The sequence below is a fragment of the Oncorhynchus tshawytscha genome, linkage group LG27 (assembly GCF_018296145.1).
Source record: "Oncorhynchus tshawytscha isolate Ot180627B linkage group LG27, Otsh_v2.0, whole genome shotgun sequence".
NCBI lineage: Eukaryota > Metazoa > Chordata > Actinopteri > Salmoniformes > Salmonidae > Oncorhynchus > Oncorhynchus tshawytscha.
The window spans coordinates 14,512,964-14,533,413 of NC_056455.1; the positions used below are offsets into that span (position 1 = coordinate 14,512,964).

A 20,450-nucleotide genomic window follows, 5' to 3' on the forward strand; every position below is an offset into this window, starting at 1 on the left:
ACTGATTGAAACGCTATTTAGTGCGCACCACAGCTAACTAAGCTAGCCGTTTCACATCCGTTACACTCACCCCCCTTTTGACCTCCTCCTTTTCCGAATGTCAACAGCATCAATGTAACAGTATAACTTTAGACCGTCCCTCGCCCATACCCGGGAGCGAACCAGGGACCCTCTGCATACATCAACAACAGTCACCCACGAAGCATCGTTACCCAAAAGCCGCAGGCCTTGCAGAGCAAGGGGAACCACTACTTCAAGGTCTCAGAGCAAGTGACGTCACCGATTGAAACACTATTTAGCGCGCACCACCGCTAACTAAGCTACCGTTTCACATCCGTTACACAGAGTATGAGAGTTGCTACAAAATGTAGACGACTCATTTTCATGAAGAATGGTGCAATTGAAAGTGCCTTGAAACACCTGTTTCCATTTCTGCAGTTTCCCCAAAAATGGTAGCCCCGCCTTCATCTGTCTGGATTTCCCTCCCCCATCACACTTCCTGCTTTGTTTGAGAGGGAGCGAATTGACGGACTGAATAGGCTAGCTGTGGAGTTTAGAACATACGAATGTGGGCAGGGAAGTTTAGCACATACTAAGAATGTGCTGGTTTTGAGTGGTTGTGATTCACTCCCAATCAGTGACAACAGACAGGATAAGGAGACAGGTCAAGTTAGGTTGTTAAATTACTGTGCAAGTTAGCATTTGCTGATTCAATTTAGCACTTAGCAAGTTCTGGTCACTACAGGATCCTGTTATGAAACTGGATGTAAAGGGTGAGTGACCTCACGTGTTTAACATTGAGTTACTGCATTAAGATATACTTTAAATCTTAGTCTAAACTTCACTGAATGGATCATTTTATGTAAATGGCGAGGCCATTGAAAGGCATCTACATAACTTACTGATGTAGCAATTGTAGGTCCGTTAACGCAGCATTTTGACGGAATTAAATTTACATAACTTACTTAGTCCTTCTACTGCTTGAGTGCCTTGCCACAGTCCGTGCCCTGTCCCATGAGACCAATCTACTCCAGCACAGCTACCACTGTCCGTCAATGTGTCCAAGCCATCAGATCCTGCACATCTTGACTTAAAGGGCAATGTTCCTACGGCCAGTCTTCTTATACATGTGCTATTAGAGATCTCATTTTGTCAGTGCAAAACAAATCATTGTGTGTAATATACCACTTCATAATTGAAATATCACAATATTCAACTTAATTGTTTGAGGCACAGGAGTGTGTCATGATTTCTGGGCTGGAACAAAAGCCTGTGTACTCCATGGCCCTCTTAAGTAATGTCAGGATGGATGATTTAGCCAGCTAACTGAGAAAGATTGACTTGAAATGTAAATGGTACTGACTCAATATTCTCAATAATCCATCATTTACTTGAGCTTTTTTAATAAACCAGAAAACAAACCACTATATCTGAAAGTTTGTTAGTTACCTGGCTAATATTGATTCTGCTTTGTGACAAACACTGTAAGACTAGTTTGGCCACGCCTTCCTTCACTTAGCCAACACCTGGTGTGACGAATCAACAGTAATCAATTAGTGAAATTAAATTCAGGTGTGCAGTTTGATAGTCTCAATCTCGTACTTAGTCTAGCCATTGATACTTAGTCTGAGTGTCCACAGGTGCATTTAATTGCTGCCTTTCACAGGCGCATTTAATTCCCTCCTTTCACAAGGTAAGTTAACTGGGCTAAATAGAATTTCATCCAACTGCAAAGGGAATCCTCCATGAATGTGATCATAGGGGAATTACCCCATACCCTTGGGTTTGACAAGTCAATTCAGGCCCATACTGTCAGAGGGGGGCACATGGAGTGAATCTCTGAATCCCAGAACTAATCATAATAATAATTGTATCAAATGCTCAGTTAGGTTCTGGGGGGGAATTTTCAGAAAAAAATATTAGAGACAGTAAAGTCTCCACCTTCCTAAACTTTACATGGAGCAAATGCATCGCATTACATTTCCAGCTGCAGGTAGTACTGGATTTATGATGAGGCAGTTTAAGGAATGACATTCCATGAGGGCAACAACTTGAAAATGTAATCTTTGAAAAAGTGTACTAATGTCATTACAGATTCTTCCAACTCAATGGGGTTTATTTTATTGCTTTAAAAAACAAACTTACTGGCTCTAAGAGCTGTCCTAAATTTGTCAAGATGACATGGCTAAGATGGCATGGCACTATGCAAGGTTATTTTGATTGATTTTGTTTTCATTCCTATTTTCATTCCTATTTTGATGAGGTAGTGGTAAGTATATGCAGAACTTACCACTTAGTTGGCTATAGCCTGGAAACCTGATGTTTTATTTAATGGAAATCTACGTTGGGCATAAATTAGTGTTTGGATCAGGAAAGTTTCCTCTCACGACCTCTACAAGCCAGAATGTTGAATAAAATTGTAGTTTAACTTTACTGGTGGTCCATGTGGTTGGTCTGTTTGCAGGTAGGAATGAGACAATATCTACAGGAAAGTATAGTTTAATCTACTTTTCAAAGTGCTGGCAGAATGTTCAGATTTGTCACCTGAAGCATGCACAGAACCATGTAAGCATGAGCCTGGCAAGTATGCATGCATACATGTATTTTCATCTTGTGTGCGTGCTTCAATGAAATTCAACGTCAGGTTTCCAGGCTGTTGGCTATTGCAAGTGAAGGGTAGGGTTCTTGTATCCTTCCTTCTCTCGCCTGCAGGCTTGGAGAAACTAACAGCCTCTGTGAATGCTGCAAGGTGACATGAAAGGTCAAAAGCGGCAAGGGAGGAGCACCCTTCTCAAATGGAACAGTAATCTGGGCTTCATGCTGACAACAGCGCTCATGCTGAATGCTGCTAGGTGACATGAAAGGTCAAAAGCGGTGTGGGAGGAGCACCCTTCTCAAATGGAACAGTAGTCTGGGCTGCATGCTCATGCTGTCAACATAGCAGCATGGTGCATCGTTCAGAAACATCTTTTGCATGGAACGTCATAATTTTCAAACTAGCTTTCATTGGGAAGGCAGATATATATATTTGCATGTGAAAACAGAATCCTACTCATTACTTCACTTACTTAACCCAATTTTTTTTTTTTTTTTTTTTTGAGCCACCGTTGGGCAGAGCAGGACACCTGGCTCACGCCCAGGAGGCAGCCCCGTTTCAAAACAAATGCAATCGCTTTTCACCCGGTGCAGAAACCTCCCACCAGGCCCTGAAACCCGTCACTGAATCAATCACCTGCTTGAGTTGCCTGGCAGGCTTTGCACTCTACCAATCAGAGTTGACAGGGTGTAAAGAGGAGGAGGTGCAGCTGCATGATTGTAGGTGTGTCCTATCTTGGACTTCAACAATAGTGTGTACGGGAAAGTCAGTGCTCCCACTTCTATTTGAATTTAATACACTTCATTAATGAAGAGATGAATGAGTATGTTTGTTTTTAATTTGCATGAATCAAAGGCAAATGCAAATAAGTAGAGTAAAACAAAAACAGAATTGTACATGATTGACATTCTTTTGCTTGTTCTTCTCCACCACCATTCAGGTCAAGCATGGATGTTGCTGTCGCAGAGGAACCCCTGAGGAAAATCTTCAGAGCAAAAAAGACTATGAAAGTCAGCGATCGACAGCAACTGGAATCGCTTCACACCACTCTCTCCTCTCCATGTTCTTTGCCATCCCCACCTCAGCCAGTAATGGTAAATGGGAAGCACTGTGAAGATGTGTCTATGGAAGTAGATAAAGAAATACATGGAACTACACATTCCACCACTCATGCCCCTTCCTCCCTGACGGCCACATCCCTAACCACTGAGACCTCTGAGGAACCAACAGCCTCTGAATTACTGGTTTCTTCATCACAGAACATACACTTTGATGTAGAAGATGTTCAGGAAGAAGGAGAGGGGGACAAGGAGTCTACATTACCCAGCCTTGAGGTAGAAGACAAAATGAATGGACTGGGAAAGGTGGATAAAAATTCCAAGGAGGATGTTATTGTTTCCTCTCCTGTGAGTTCAGAGAAAGCAGTAGCAGTAAGAGAGTGTGAGGTTGATGGTATGGAAGTAGACCTGGTACCAGGTACCACTCCGGACACAGTGCCCATATTGAACCCTGCTGCCTCCCTCCTCCTGTCCTCCAACACGGCTGTAGAGTCTGTCTCTTCCCCTTCACTCTCCCCGTCATACACGGCAGAGTCAGACCAGGAGGTCAGGCCTGGGTTCCTGGTGCTTAGTGAAGATGATGATGTCCAGGATGAGAGTGATGAAGAGGAGGAACAGAGGGAAAGTGAAGGAAAGGTAGAAAAAGTTGAGGTTAACATGGAGAAGCCAGAACAATTTGAAAGTGGTGCTCCAGTTGACTGTCCGTCCCCTTCTTCACCAACGCCCCTTCAGATTGATGAAGGTAATTCTATAGTCTTTTCCATTCCCAACTGAAGCACCAAAGTGATTATGTCAAGTTTAGTTCATATGTTAGCTAGGTTGCAGGAATTGGTCATATTTCTGACTTCAACTGGCCTGTTGGCTAGCGGAGATTTTTTTTTTTCAAGATGTTAGCTTCGATAATAGCGGTGTTTTGATATTATAATGTTTTGTGTTCTCTCTAAACAAGAAGAGGAGGGTGTTGCTCTACAGAAGAAACGATCCTTGTCTGGAGACTCGGAGGATGTTGGTCAAAAGCAGGGAGAAAGAGACTTGGAAGTGGTGGAGAGGCATCATAAGAGGCCCAGAGTAGACTGTGAGGAGGTGGAGGCTCATGTGGAGCTGAAGATCAGTGGGAGCGCAGAAAGGCAACACAAGCTAAAGAAGGTTTGTCCTCAATTGAGATGTTTTATTTATTTAAAGAAACCATGTCTCAGTTCCCAAGTTGTAGTCATGTATCCTGAGCTGCATGGCATATTTTTGACTTTTATTTTATTGGTGCTACCTTCTTGTGTTATTTATTTAAAAAATCTCCATTGGACTGGTTTTAAGGTTAAACAAATAAAATAACCTTCCATCTTTTTTCCTCACTTGCCCATTAAAATCCCTGTCCTCTGTAGGTGGTGCAGCAGCTTGTTGAGGAGCAGTTGTGTGTTCTGCAGCTCACACTATTTGACAAGAGTCTTCAGGGGCTCAGAGACAGACTGGACAAAATAGAAAAACACCCGAGTGCACTCAAGAGCTTGCAGGTCAGTTGTCAGAAGATGAGAAATAAAACACAAACAGGGTAATCTAGGATAAAAACATTGGAATGTATTGCCCATTAGACAAGCAAATCCATGCTCCACGTGTGCCCTTTCAGGCAAAGATTGGCCGACTTTCTAAGAAAGTTGGAACTGCCATCCAGGCCAGGGAGAATGCCAAGCCTCCAGAGGTGAGTGAAAATGGAGGCAATTGATCTTTCAATGATGACTGTGATTTCAGAGAGATCTTTTTGAAAGATTGATGGTACCATTGGAACTCTATACAAAGTGCTCTTCCCTATATTCATCAGGTACTGTTGCCACCTACCTCTACTTCTGCCACAGCAACCACCCAAGCAGGATCAGGAATTCTCAGCCTGAGGTAAGTCAATGATTTGAAGTGTAGCAGCGTGTCCCAATTAATCATAGGGAAAAAACATTTCACCAGAGGGTAACCCAAAGAAATAGGTGCATTGACAACGAAGATTAAATTTGTCATTGAGTTATTTGGGATAAAAGCAATTGATTGGATGCACAGTGATGTCATACTGTATCTCTCAGCATCCACTTATGTTTACCATCATTCTCCACTGAGCAGCCTTTTGATCAGCTTCCTGAATCCTCTGCCTGTAATCATTTCCTCTCCTCCTTGTAAACAGAACAATGGGGAACAACATACCGGATCCAAAGCCTAATGATCAGAGCAGTCAAACCCCTACTCCTGTACGTACTGATCAGGGCTGTCAAACCCCTAGTCCTGTACCCACAGGTGAGCAGGAGGGAGTTTTCTCTTCATCTTAATCTGTGTGTTTTCTTTAACCAACTAATAATATCATTGTATACAGTCTCTTCCTTTAACATTTTTTTTGTCTCAATTTCTTTCTCCTCCACAAGCCCCCTTGCTACCTTCCCCCTCTTCCACAGCCTCAGCCGGATCTCAACCCACATCCCAAACCTTGATGCTGAGCACCTGTGTTACCCCAGCACCCGGCCCGTCCGCCTTCCCTCTCCAGTCATTCCTCATACAGCTGCCTGGTGGAGGGACAGCCATCCTTACCAACCCAACCAACTCCCAGCTAATCCCAGTGTGCGCACTTCCCGCCATGACGAGTTCCACTGCGACACCCACCACTGCCTTCCTCCTGCAGAGGACTACTCCCTACACCCCTGCTGCTCCCAAGCCCCCCTCTGCTTCTGCCCTCTTATCTCATTTCGCTGCCACACCCACAACCACGACTACACCCACTGACTCACCAGCTGCCACAACGTCCCACATAACCACACCCATAGCCATGCCCAGGGCCACAACCATAACCACAACAACACCCTGGGCCATACCTATGGCCACACATGCAACCACACCCTGGGCCACAACCATAACCACACCCAGGGCCACAACCACAACCATAACCACACCCAGGGCCACAACCACAACCATAACCACACCCAGGGCCACAACCATAACCACACCCACACGCAGGGCCACAACCATAACCACACCCAGGGCCACACCCAATATCTCCCACCCTGGAGCCACTGGGACAGTCGGCAGGCCCAGCTCCAGTGTGTCTGTCTCCGTCTGTGAGTCCATTCGGCTTGTGTCTATGGCGAACTCCACTTCATCCTTACCAAGATTCTCAATGCCAGCCACCACAGGCACTCAACCCTCTGTGCGACCAGCTGCCTCTGTGCATCCAGCTGCCCCAGCACAACTAGCTTCCCCTGTACCACAGGTGCCTGCAAAAACAGGTTAGCTTACACCTCAGAAGTTTGGCTTGTTATCTTGGAAGAGTAAATGTAAGTAGTTTGTTTTGCCCAGATTCTCAGTGTCATTCTGAGAAGCTGTGTTTTCCTACACTCTCCTATGTAGGTAGTGAATCTACAAATACTCCTTCAGACTCCACGCAGGCATCTCACCCTGCCAAATCAGAAGCATTCATAGACCTGACAGAGGAGGAGGAGGAGGATGATGATGACGATGTTCTAGGTAAGATTGATATTCCTTTCCCTCCCTCTTCCTTTTGGTGAGCAGTATTTTATGATATTATAGAGGCCAGAAGTGCAGTGAGTTGTACATCTCCTGAAGTTGTCCCCATGTGTTGTGTGCAGTTACTGGAGTGCTGAAGGCTCCGGTGGCTTTGAAGGCCTCACCCTCGCCTTCAACAGCGGGTCAGCGAACAACAGCCACCTCCACTTCAGTCGGCACACAGGCCGGTATGTGGTGTCTTGTGCCAACACTGTCTGTGGTTATGTTGACAGAATACCCAGATTGTTTTTCTCTTTATTTATTGTTTCAGTGAGGTCATCTCTTGGTCAGACTTCAGCTGTTGGATCTCCGCATGCTGTTTATCATCGCCCCCTGCAGGTGAGACTACCAAATATTCGAAAGCCGAGCAACCGTCTTTCAATACATGGGCTGCGTTTTAAACTTAGAAAAGACACACCCTCCTCCACTTACCCTTGCCTTATGCAATTGGGGGAATCCCCGTGGCCATCTTTGTTGTCGGTCCAAATGATTAGCCAAGCAAGAGAAGTTGGCAACGGAAGCCCCTCAGCCCTCGTTTTTGATCGCGTTTGCAAGTGTACAATTTAAGAGGTCGACTGATTAATCGGAATGGACGATTTTAATTAGGGACAATTTCAAGTTTTCGTAACAATCGATAATCAGCATTTTTAGACCGATTATGGCCGATAACATTGCACTCCACAAGGAGACTGCGTGGCAGGCTGACTACCTGTTATGCGAGTGCAGCAAGGAGCCAAGGTAAGGTGCTAGCTAGCATTAAACTTCTCTTATATAAAAAACAATCTTAACATGATCACTAGTTAACTACACATGGTTGGCGATTATTACTAGTTTATCTAGCTTGTCCTGCGTTGCATATAATCGATGCGGTGCCTGTTAATTTATCATTGAATCATAGCCTACTTCGCCAAATGGGTGATTTAACAAGCGCATTCGCAAAAAAAGCACTGTCGTTGCACCAATGTGTACCTAACCATAAACATCAATGCCTTTCTTAAAATCAATACACAATATATTTTTAAACCTGCATATTTGGTTAATATTGCCTGCTAACATGAATTTATTTTATCTAGGGAAATTGTGTAACTTCTCTTGCGTTCTGTGCAACAGAGTCCGGGTATATGCAGCAGTTTGGGCCGCCTGGCTCATTGCGAACAGTGTGAAGACCATTTCTTCCTAACAAAGACCGTAATTAATTTGCCAGAATTGTACATAATTATGACATAACATTGGAGGTTGTGCAATGTAACAGAAATATTTGGACTTAGGGATGCCACCTGTTAGATAAAATATGGAACGGTTCCGTGTTTATCTAAAATAATAAACGTTTTGTTTTCGAAATGATTATTTCCGGATTTGACCATATTAATGACCTACGGCTCGTATTTCTGTGTATTATAATTAAGTCTATGATTTGATAGAGCAGTCTGACTGAGTGTTGGTAGGCAGCAGCAGGCTCGTAAGCATTCATTCAAACCGCACTTTCCTGCATTTGCCAGCAACTCTTCGCTGTGCTTCAAGCATTACGCTGTGTATGACTTCAAGCCTATCAACTCCCGAAATTAGTCTGGCAATACTAAAGTACCTATTAGAACATCCAATAGTCAAAGGTATATGAAATACAAACGGTATAGAGAGAAATAGTCCCATAATAACTACAGCCTAAAACATCATACCCAGGAATATTGAAGACTCATGTTAAAGGGAACCACCAGCTTTCATATGTTCTGAGCAAGGAACTTAAACGTTAGCTTTTTTACATGGCACATATTGCACTTTTACTTTCTTCTCTAACACTTTGTTTTTGCATTATTTAAACCAAATTGAATATGTTTCATTATTTATTTGAGACTAAATTGATTTTATTGATATATTAAGTTAAAATAAGTGTTCATTCAGTATTGTTGTAATTGTCATTATTTGATATATATATATATATATATATAAGTGGGGCAAAACAGTATTTAGTCAGCCACCAATTGTGCAAGTTCTCCTACTTTAAAAAGATGAGAGGCCTGTAATTTTCATCATAGGTACACTTCAACTATGACAGACAAAATGAGAAAAAAAAATCCAGAAAATCACATCGTTCGATTTTGAAAGAATGTTTGCAAATTATGGTGGAAAATAAGTATTTGGTCACCTACAAACAAGCAAGATTTCTGGCTCTCACAGACCTGTAACTTCTTCTTTAAGAGGCTCCTCTGTCCTCCACTCGCTACCTGTATTAATGGCACCTGTTTGAACTTGTTATCAGTATAAAAGACACCTGTCCACAACCTCAAACAGTCACACTCCAAACTCCACTATGGCCAAGACCAAAGAGCTGTCAAAGGACACCAGAAACAAAATTGTAAACCTGCACCATGCTGGGCAGACTGAATCTGCAATAGGTAAGCAGCTTGGTTTGAAGAAATCAACTGTGGGAGCAATTATTAGGAAATGGAAGACATACAAGACCACTGATAATCTCCCTCGATCTGGGGCTCCACTCAAGATCTCACCCCGTGGGGTCAAAATGATCACAAGAATGGTGAGCAAAAATCCCAGAACCACACGGGGGGACCTAGTGAATGACCTGCAGAGAGCTGGGACCAAAGTAACAAAGTCTACCATCAGTAACACACTATGCCGCCAAGGACTCAAATCCTGCAGTGCCAGACGTGTCCCCCTGCTTAAGCCAGTACATGTCCAGGCCCGTCTGAAGTTTGCTAGAGAGCATTTGGATGATCCAGAAGAAGATTGGGAGAATGTCATATGGTCAGATGAAACCAAAATATAACTTTTTGGTAAACTCAACTTGTCGTGTTTGGAGGACAAAGAATGCTGAGTTGCATCCAAAGAACACCATACTTACTGTGAAGCATGGGGGTGGAAACATCATGCTTTGGGGCTGTTTTTCTGCAAAGGGACCAGGACAACTCATCCGTGTAAAGGAAAGAATGAATGGGGCCATGTATCGTGAGATTTTGAGTAAAAACCTCCTTCCATCAGCAAGGGCATTGAAGATGAAACGTGGCTGGGTCTTTCAGCATGACAATGGTCCCAAACACGCCGCCCGGGCAACGAAGTAGGGGATTCGTAAGAAGCATTTCAAGGTCCTGGAGTGGCCTAGCCAGTCTCCAGATCTCAACCCCATAGAAAATCTTTGGAGGGAGTTGAAAGTCTGTGTTGCCCAGCAATAGCCCCAAAACATCACTGCTCTAGTGGAGATCTGCATGGAGGAATGGGCCAAAATACCAGCAACATTGTGTGAAGACTTACAGAAAACATTTGACCTCTGTCATTGCCAGCAAAGGCTATATAACAAAGTATTGAGAAACTTTTGTTATTGACCAAATACTTATTTTCTACCATAATTTGCAAATAAATTCATTAAAAATCCTACAATGTGATTTTCTGGATTTTTTTTTTCCCCCTCATTTTGTCTGTCATTAGTTGAAGTGTACCTATGATGAAAATTACAGGCCTCGTCTTTTTAAGTGGGAGAACTTGCACAATTGGAGGCTGACTAAATACTTTTTTGCCCCACTGTATGTATGTATGTATATGTATGTATGTATGTATGTATATATATATATATATATATATATATATATATAAGGGAACACTTAAACAACACAATGTAACTCCAAGTCAATCACACTTCTGTGGAATCAAACCGTCCACTTAGGAAGCAACACTGATTGACAATAAATTTCACATGCTGTTGTCCAGATGATATAGACAACAGGTGGAAATTATAGGCAATTAGCAAGACGCCCCCAATAAGGAGTGGTTCTGCAGGTGGGGACCACAGACCACTTCTCAGTTCCTATGCTTCCTGGCTGATGTTTTGGTCACTTTTGAATGCTGGCAGTGCTTTCACTCTAGTGGTAGCATGAGACAGTCTACAACCCACACACGTGGCTCAGGTAGTGCAGCTCATCCAGGATGGCACATCAATGCGAGCTGTGGCAAGAAGGTTTGCTGTGTCTGTCAGCGTAGTGTCCAGAGCATGGAGGCGCTACCAGGAGACAGGCCAGTACATCAGGAGACGTGGAGGAGGCCGTAGGAGGGCAGCAACCCAGCAGCAGGACCGCTACCTCCACCTTTGTGCAAGGAGGAGCACTGCCAGAGACCTGCAAAATGACCTCCAGCAGGCCACAAATGTGCATGTGTCTGCTCAAACGGTCAGAAACAGACTCCATGAGGGTGGTATGAGGGCCCGATGTCCACAGGTGGGGGGCTGTGCTTACAGCCCAACACCGTGCAGGACGTTTGGCATTTGCCAGAGAACACAAAGATTGGCAAATTTGCCACTGGCGCCCTGTGCTCTTCACAGATGAAAGCAGGTTCACACTGAGCACATGTGACAGACGTGACAGTCTGGAGACGCCGTGGAGAACGTTCTGCTGCCTGCAACATCCTCCAGCATGACCGGTTTGGCGGTGGGTCAGTCATGGTGTGGGGTGGCATTTCTTTGGGGGGCCGCACAGCCCTCCATGTGCTCGCCAGAGGTAGCCTACTGCCATTAGGTACCGAGATGAGATCCTCAAGACACCTTGTGAGACCATATGCTAGTGCGGTTGGTCCTGAGTTCCTCCTAATACAAGACGATGCTAAACCTCATGTGGCTGGAGTGTGTCAGCAGTTCCTGCAAGAGGAAGGCATTGATGCTATGGACTGTCCCGCCCGTTCCCCAGACCTGAATCCAATTGAGCACATCTGGGACATCATGTCTTGCTCACTCCACCAACGCCACGTTGCACCACAGACTGTCCAGGAGTTGGCGGCTGCTTTAGTCCAGGTCTGGGAGGAGATCCCTCAGGAGACCATCCGCCACCTCATCAGGAGCTTGCCCAGGCATTGTAGGGAGGTCATACAGGCACATGGAGGCCACACACTACTGAGCCTCATTTTGACTTGTTTTAAGGACATTACATCAAAGTTGGATCAGCCTGTAGTGTGGTTTTCCACTTTAATTTTGAGTGTGACTCCAAACCTCCATGGGTTGATACATTTGATTTCCATTGGTAATTTTTGTGTGATTTTGTTGTCAGCACATTCAACTATGTAAAGAAAAAAGTATTTAATAAGAATATTTCATTCATTCAGATCTAGGATGTGTTATTTTAGTGTTCCCTTTTTTTTGAGCAGTGTATAAATCGGTATCTGCTTTTTTAAAAATCCTCCAATAATCGGTATCGGCATTGAAAAATCATAGTCGGTCGACCTCTCGTACAATTATGTTCACTCCGGGGCCTGAAACGCCCCATAATTAAATTCACGTTGATTGTACATCCACTAAGAAAAGTCAGCCTAACCTTAAACTACATTACATTGCATGGAGTAGTCAACAAATGTAAATAAGTTAGAAATTTTGCTACTAATGCACATGACGGCTCAAACACTTATCATAAAAGTAATTATGTTTTTGTTTGGTTAGCTTTTGGAAACAATAGTTTGCGCACAACTTTCCCTGACATCACACTTATACATTGTAATTTTCGATGTATCTGATATAGTAGGATGGCTAACATTCGATGTCTGCAGGGATGTTGTCTTCTAGCCAAGATTATGAAATGCAATCATAATTGACTGTAGCGCATATAAGGCACACACAACAGCTACCAGTGGTTCCATGATGACTGAAAACAACCATGAAATGAACGAGTGACACATTTCCGGGCAAGAGTGGTACATTTAAAATACATTTCTTCTTCCGTCGCCCCTTGCACCTGCAAGTGTCAACTCGTCAGATGTCATGATGGTTCATCAGAAGTGTCCATTTAATTTGAGGGCTCAGGGGAGAGGGTGTGTCTTTTAAGTGTTTGGAATGCAGCCACGGAATACTGCATGTTCCAGAATGTTTTCCAATTGGAAGAAAATGTACATATTGGCCTTTTAATCAACCAAAGAGAGTCAACAGAAAATGGATGTGAAAGTTGATCAAATTCTTCTTTCAGGGCTCCCCATCTGAAAGTATTGCCTCCCCAACAACCACTTCTTCATCTTCCATACCATGCCCCCAGCCCTCTCCCCTTCCCCCCTTGCCTGTCCCACCTCAAACTATCAGCCTGCCCCTCGAAGCGGCCAGCACCAGCCCTCCACAGCAGCCTCTGCTCAAAATAACCCGGGTTCCGAGCCAGAATGACGGCATCGTGCTCTCCTGGTCTGTGATTGAGGTAGACAGGAGCTGTGCTGCCGTGGACAGCTACCACCTATACGCCTACCACCAGGACCACTCTGGCCCCAGCACACACCCCCTACTCTGGAAGAAGATCGGGGAGGTGAAGGCCTTGGCTTTGCCCATGGCCTGTACACTTACACAGTTTGTCTCTGGCTCCAAGTACTACTTTGCAGTCCGTGCCAGGGACGTGTTTGGTCGCTTTGGACCATTCTGTGAGCCTCAGTGCACTGACGTCTTAACGTCCCCTTCACCGAAAGCTCCAATTTAACCAAATGTTAAGATTTAAGTTAATTTGTTGTGTCAAGTCAAAACGAGGAGAAATATTGATTCTGTAGATTTTTTTTTTTTTCTTCTGGTAGCCAAAGTGAAAAGTTCAGTAAAGCTTCTGGCAAATCTAATTGCTCTATTTTCAAATGAATGTGTGTTTGGTATTTTTTTTATCAGAATTTTGCACTCAAATCATATTTGAGCCCAGGTGTTTACAAGAGTGACTTATCATTGGAATGTTACTGGAAAATGTTGTTGCCCATCCTGGTGAAATGGGTTGGCCCCATGTGACCACTGTCTGCCTGCTGTGTGTTTGACCACATGGGTGCAGCATTGTACCAAAATGGTATCTTTGACACAGGACGAGAGGATTTGAAAATCAAACCTGAAAAGGCCTGGTCCTGTTTCTGAAAGATTATGGATAAAGTATTCTTCTCCTAGTTTCCTGAAGGTATTTGAAAACTCAAACTTTTTATTGCAATTGTCAGTCTAACTGAAAGAACAAACTATGAAGGCCAGAATGACCATGTTATTATATGGTAATACACAGTAGTTTTGCATCTCATGAGACATGAACCTGCCAAAGCCTATGTGACCTCTTTTCCTCCTGCTCAATTCCTGCCACTGGAGGACATGTTCTACAGTTAAATTATACATGATCTAGGGCCTCCTGTGTCATTTTTTTTCTATGGATGTAATTGAATGTTTTTTGAACCTTTTTGTAATTTGGCTTGAACAGAACTAGTCATGTTTTCATATTGTCAAACAAATAACTTCAAAAAGTAGGCTACCTGCGTGTGTTCGTCTAGTCCAAAATTATTCCAGCATCCTAACATTTGATGAGTAGATGAATGGGAAGAGACATCCGTTACGAAACACCAAGAATTGTAATGACATTCTGTGATTTTTCATTAGGTCTACACTCTTGTAGCCTGAATTATTTGATGCGTCTTTGACAAAAGGACCTTTTTTGTAGAACGAAAAGTTGGGACGCCTGAAAAGGGGCTGAGAGATGGGACTGTCCCGGGATGACAAGTGCAGCCACGTGGATATATATATTTTAAAACATGACCGGCAGGGGTGTTCGTTTTATTTTAATATTTACTTCTGTCGCAGTACAACTTGCATTTTAAAGAAATAATATAATTGTTCAATTAGTATTATTTAGAGACCCCGCATTTAGGGGGCCTCACGTCTCATTCAGGGGACCCCCCTGGACCCAATGTAATTCACACACTATCTGCTGATCGCTTTGTCTGATAGTCTTAATGGCTGGTTACAAACATGTAAATAAATGCATTGGACTTGACAACAGATTGACCGAAAGGTTAAGTACCAAGAAATATGCAGACTATTGTAATTGTTCATTAAAATGTTTATAAACTATACTGGTATATTGATACTTGACTCTAGGGGGAGCTAGTCCCTTATCAGTTTTATTCACACTAACACTGGTTCCTAGACATTTATTGGAAAGGCACCCCCTCCTCTCTCAATGCATACTAATTCTGTGAGAGGACCCTCCTCCCTCCCCTCCCAGATTTCTCAGGGATAGGCGGGAGGGGACAGAGCATTTTCAGTTCAGTAAGGCAGGCAATGCTTGTCTTATAGCCCCATGTCTTTTCAGTCAGTAATATTGATGAGCCACTGCAACATGTCTAACCTGTGTGAGTGGTATGTACTAGACCAGAGCTAGAGGAAAAGGACATGTTTTCATCTGGATGGGGAGGCTTGTTTTGTTGAAAGAAGAAAGAAGATGAGCTGGGAGGGGGAATAACTGGCAACTGCCATCCCCCCTTCCACATAGAGACAAGAAAAAACGGAGGCTACTGGAGTATTTGTTTTTTTCTTTCGTTCTTTGTTCTTCTTCTTCCTCATCGCCTTGCTGGGAGGTGCTTTATCTTTTCATTTGCTTGCTCTCTCTGTCCTCTGCCTCCTCATCTATTTCTCCATTTACCTGGTCTACAATTTATTTTATTTATGAACGAGAAAAGGAAGGAAAGATTTTTTTTTCTTTTTTAAATTCCTTATCCATTCTCCTTTCCCTTACCATTCCTATGGCTCCCAATCTTTTCCCTGTTACCCACGCTCCCCCTCCCCCCCATTTCTCCACTCACTGTCCTCCCCATAACTTTGGCTAGTTTTTGAATCCACCAGTGTTTCAATTATCCAGATTTTTCCACCCAGAAAAGACTGGTTGATGACACTATTTTACCTTTTTCATGTTTTTACCTTTCCTATTTTGTACCTCTTTTCTTCTCCCACAATCCTTTGCATCTCTATTTTGGGGATTCTTATTTATATTTATAGGTAGGTCTCTTAGTGTTTAGTGTCCGTCTCAATCTTTTTGTGTGTGTTACGCATCCACATAACACACACACACACACACACACGTTAATCCACAGTATGGCTTGGTAGAGGAATGCTTCTTTCATCAAATCATTCAGCTGGTACTTGTTTTCATGACATGCCATCCTATGCTCTTTCTCTCCATCCCGAACATCACCTTTTTGCTTTTGACCCCCATCAAAACCACAGTGATACATCCTACAACGCCTTCCTCTCGTCTCAGAGGAGCACATTTTCTCTCACTGTATTGCACAACACTCTCTTCTCCCATTAAATGTGTAACTGCCTCCGTTTCCTTATATTGAATCATTTTACTCACACACAGGAGGAGACTAATGCAAGGTCCCAAGGTGAACTCCATATCTAGCAAAAAAAGGAATAAACCAATATATTATACTCTTCCCATCTCATCCTGCACCTCTTATGAAACCATAAGACTGCTGTCTGATGAAGACTGTCAAACATAATCTGTAGCTCGGCACTTAATACTCACTCATTTCTCATTCTACTGGTTTGTCACCTGTGTATGCATCTCTCTCTACACCCCCACCCCCTCGCCTCTCACTCCCTCTGACACACACACACACACAAGCACTCAAACATAATGGACTAAAACCCTTGCTGCAATTCTTTACCTTTCAGAGGATATTTTTTTCATGCTTTTCTCATCTGTCGCTCTCATTTTAAGCGCCGTTCATGTCTATCCCATCGTTGTTTTCCACCTACACCCCCACACTTAATTATCCAGTCATTTCTTTATTTGTTGCTCCATCTTTTTCATTTGCCATCAGAAAATGATTCACATCCCAGAGGGTCATTTAGTATTTCTGATATAATTTGAGAGTTATGTTTACTTAAATGGGGAATCATTTTTGTAAGTTATTACTGGGACTACTGTGATATATTTTAAGGGGCAGGTAATTTAGTGTAGTTATTTTTGGAACAATGTTTAGCAATAGGAGGAGAAAACTGTTGATGGCAGGGTGGTGAAAAGGTTGTTAGGGAATTGGGTTTATTGCGACCTAACAAAAATCTGACTTTTTGGTGTGAGAGAGGGAATGCGAGCCGGAAAGAGAGTGAGAGAGGGAAAGAGAGTGAGAGAGGGAAAGAGAGTGAGAGAGGGAAAAAGAGAGTGTATTAAACACAGTAATAGACATATACATAGATAAGTAGAGCAAACCACAATTCATTCTCTCTCCACCTCTTTATATTTACTTTTGTTCTTGATGGAGAATGTTATGATTCTCCTCTACATTATATGAAGATATTGGGGAATGAGAAATGTTTAAAATATTCTTCACAATGATAAATGCATTCTGGACGTAGCTGTTTTCCTGAGGAATTACTCTGTCTCGGATTGGACTCCAAATGAAAGCCTCTAATTAACTCTTAATTGAAATTCAGGACTTTTTGGTGGTTTTTCCAAATGGACTTAAGCTGATTTTAATACTTTTTTTCTACTCATGAATTTTAATGGGATTTTACTATCAAGGATTAAGGAGTCAACATCTTTTATCTTCTAGTGATATATTTGTGATTGTTACAATTTCTCCTATCTACAAACACAATTACATTTAGAATCACTCCGTATTAAGGGTTAATTAGGTGAGTACAGTGTCTCTCTTACACACAAACTCTCTCTATGGCTCTTCATTTTGTCATTGATTCAATGGTATGTGTGCACACATTTTCTCGTCCAATGTGGCTGTTAACACACATATTCCTAGTCCTTCATACATAGCATTGCACCACAGTGTGTCGGTGTGTGTGTGTGTGATAGAGGTGGATATTGAACAAGTTGAACAGTGGATTATCGAAGATCAGTAATTTCCCCTAAATTCTACCATATCTATAGATGTTTTCCTTGGGCCTTTAATACCTTGTTTGAGGTCTTATAGATGTTAGTCTGTCCATAAAATCAACAACTCTGATCTCATCACAGTCTTTCTACACATTTAGGCTACGTAATCTGTTTCTGGGTCGTTCCACCAATAGTGCCCTTTGAGTCCCTTTGATACCTTCAATTGTGCACCAATATTGCATTTTAAAAGCCTGTTATATTAAATGAAGTACCCTTTAATATAGAATATTTGTTGCTTTGACAGTCATTTCTGAAGATGATTATTTCTCATGATTGATGTTTCCAATTTCCCTCATTTTAAAGTCAACCTGTTACGTGAACCCAAAAGGCGCTTTATTGGTGGAATGACCCATCTCCATACCTCATAAACAAGCTCCTATTGCTTTGCCTGTATCTGTACTCTTTAAACCTTTCCACCCACTCTCCAATGCAGTTCTAGACAGTTCGGTTAATGTACAGTGTGTGTGTGTCACTGTAAGAGAGTAGAAGGAGCGTGAGTGAGTCCATTGCCCTTTCCGCCTACCTCTCCCTGCAGCTTATCTGGTGAATACATCATTATTTCAAAGGAAAACGTGTCGCAACGTACAGTATTATGCACTTTGTCTGTTTCCGCTTTGAGTTGAGAGCCTCAGTGTGTCTGCTGCAACACACCCGCCTGTCCATCCATCATATGTCCTGTGTGTTTGACCCCTTTTCTCTAATTCACTTTCCTATCATTTGGCTGACAGGGTTTGGGTTTATACTGTGTGCTGAGAATTGGTCAAGGTTACAGCTCCATACGCGTCATATCCACCTGGGACTTGGTCTTGTAATGCTTGTCATTATCCATGGTGCGCTCTATTTTGACCCTACATGTGACTATGAGTCTACCTGCAGATGGGCCCTTAAGCCCATGTAGTCTGTCATACCTGTCAGTAACATTGCAATGAGGCTAGATGGTTGGCCAATGTGTAACTATGGGCTCAACCACAAGATTCTTGTGGGTCTCCTAAAAGGAGAAAACAACAACAACAACAATGGGTAGAAAGTTGATTATCATTAAACTGATAGAATTGAATACAATGGTTTTTACTAGTGTTACAGTATACAGTGGGGAGAACAAATATTTGATACACTGCCAATTTTGCAGGTTTTCCTACTTACAAAGCATGTAGAGGTTTGTAATTTTTATCATAGGTACACTTCAACTGTGAGAGACGGAATCTAAAACAAAAATCCAGAAAATCACATTGGTATGATTTTAAAGTAATTAATTTGCATTTTATTGCATGACATGAGTATTTGATCACCTACCAACCAATAAGAATTCCGGCTCTCACAGACCTGTTAGTTTTAATTTAAGAAGCCCTCCTGTTCTCCACTCATGACCTGTATTAACTGCACCTGTTTGAACTCGTTACCTCTATAAAAGACACCTGTCCACACACTCAATCAAACAGACTCCAACCTCTCCACAATGGGAAAGACCAGAGAGCTGTGTAAGGACATTAGGGCTAAATTGTAGACCTGCACAAGGCTGGGATGGGCTACAGGACAATAGGCAAGAAGTTTGGTGAGAAGGCAACAACTGTTTCCGCAATTATTAGAAAATGGAAGAAGTTCAAGATGACGGTCAATCACCCTCGGTCTGGGGCTCCATGCAAGATCTCACCTCATGGGGCATCAATGATCATGAGGAAGGTGAGCGATCAGCCCAGAACTACACGGCAGGACCTGGTCAATGACCTGAAGAGAGCTGGGACCACAGTCTCAAAGAGAACCATTAGTAACACTACGCCATCATGGATTAAAATCCTGCAGCGCACACAAGGTCTCCCTGCTCAAGCCAGTGCATGTCCAGGCCCGTCTGAAGTTTGCCAATGACCATCTGGATGATCCAGAGGAGGACTGGGTCATGTGGTCTGATGAGACAAAAATAGAGCTTTTTGGTCTAAACTCCACTCGCTGTGTTTGGAGGAAGAAGAAGGATGAGTACAACCCCAAGAACACCATCCTAACCGTGAAGCATGGAGGTGGAAACATCATTCTTTGGGGATGCTTTTCTGCAAAGGGGATAGGGCGACTGCACCGTATTGAGGGGAGGATGGATGGAGCCATGTATCGCGAGATCTTGGCCAACAACAACCTTTCCTCAGTAAGAACATTGAAGATGGGTCGTGGCTGGTTCTTCCAGCAAGACAACCACCCGAAACACACAGCCAGGGCAACTAAGGAGTGGCTCCGTAAGAAGCATCTCAAGGTCCTGGAGTGGCCTAGCCAGTCTCCAGACCTGAACCCAATAGAAAATCTTTGGAGGGAGCTGAAAGTCCGTATTGCCCAGCGACAGCCCCGAAACCTGAAGGATCTGGAGAAGGTCTGTATGGAGGAGTGGGCCCCAAATCCCTGCTGCAGTGTGTGCAAACCTGGTCAAGAACTACAGGAAACATATGATCTCTGTAGGTTTCTGTACCAAATATTAGGTTCTGCTTTTCTGATGTATCAAATACTTATGTCATGCAATAAAATGCAAATGAATTACTTAAAAATCATACAATGTGATTTTCTGGATTTTTGTTTAAGATTCCGTCTCTCACAGTTGAAGTGTACCTATGATAAAATTACAGACCTCTACATGCTTTG

General features: G+C 43.0%; 2 protein-coding genes across 6 annotated transcripts in view; both read left to right on the forward strand.

Moving 5' to 3' along the window:
* Positions 1-482: 482 nt before the first annotated feature.
* LOC112226183 (activating transcription factor 7-interacting protein 1) lies at positions 483-15,009 on the forward strand. Of its 5 annotated transcripts, none has more exons than XM_024390489.2 (12): positions 483-773; positions 3,537-4,396; positions 4,604-4,800; positions 5,034-5,162; positions 5,276-5,347; positions 5,468-5,538; positions 5,816-5,925; positions 6,051-6,905; positions 7,027-7,143; positions 7,266-7,370; positions 7,454-7,521; positions 13,131-15,009. In XM_024390489.2, the coding sequence occupies exons 2-12, from the start codon at positions 3,544-3,546 to the stop codon at positions 13,620-13,622; spliced, it is 3,069 nt and encodes a 1,022-aa protein (XP_024246257.2). In that variant the 5' UTR covers positions 483-773; positions 3,537-3,543; the 3' UTR covers positions 13,623-15,009. The 5 variants fall into 5 exon arrangements, with proteins under 5 accessions (XP_024246257.2, XP_024246258.2, XP_024246259.2 ...); XM_024390490.2 differs by lacking the exon at positions 483-773 and adding an exon at positions 818-1,693; XM_024390491.2 differs by lacking the exon at positions 483-773 and adding an exon at positions 3,100-3,315.
* A 1,042-nt stretch (positions 15,010-16,051) lies between these two features.
* Positions 16,052-20,450, forward strand: part of LOC112259212 (glutamate receptor ionotropic, NMDA 2B-like) — a 127,552-nt gene continuing 123,153 nt past the window's right edge. The window contains exon 1 of the mRNA XM_042307219.1: positions 16,052-17,575. The gene's annotated coding sequence lies outside the window, so the exon portion shown is untranslated. The remainder of the gene's footprint in view (positions 17,576-20,450) is intronic.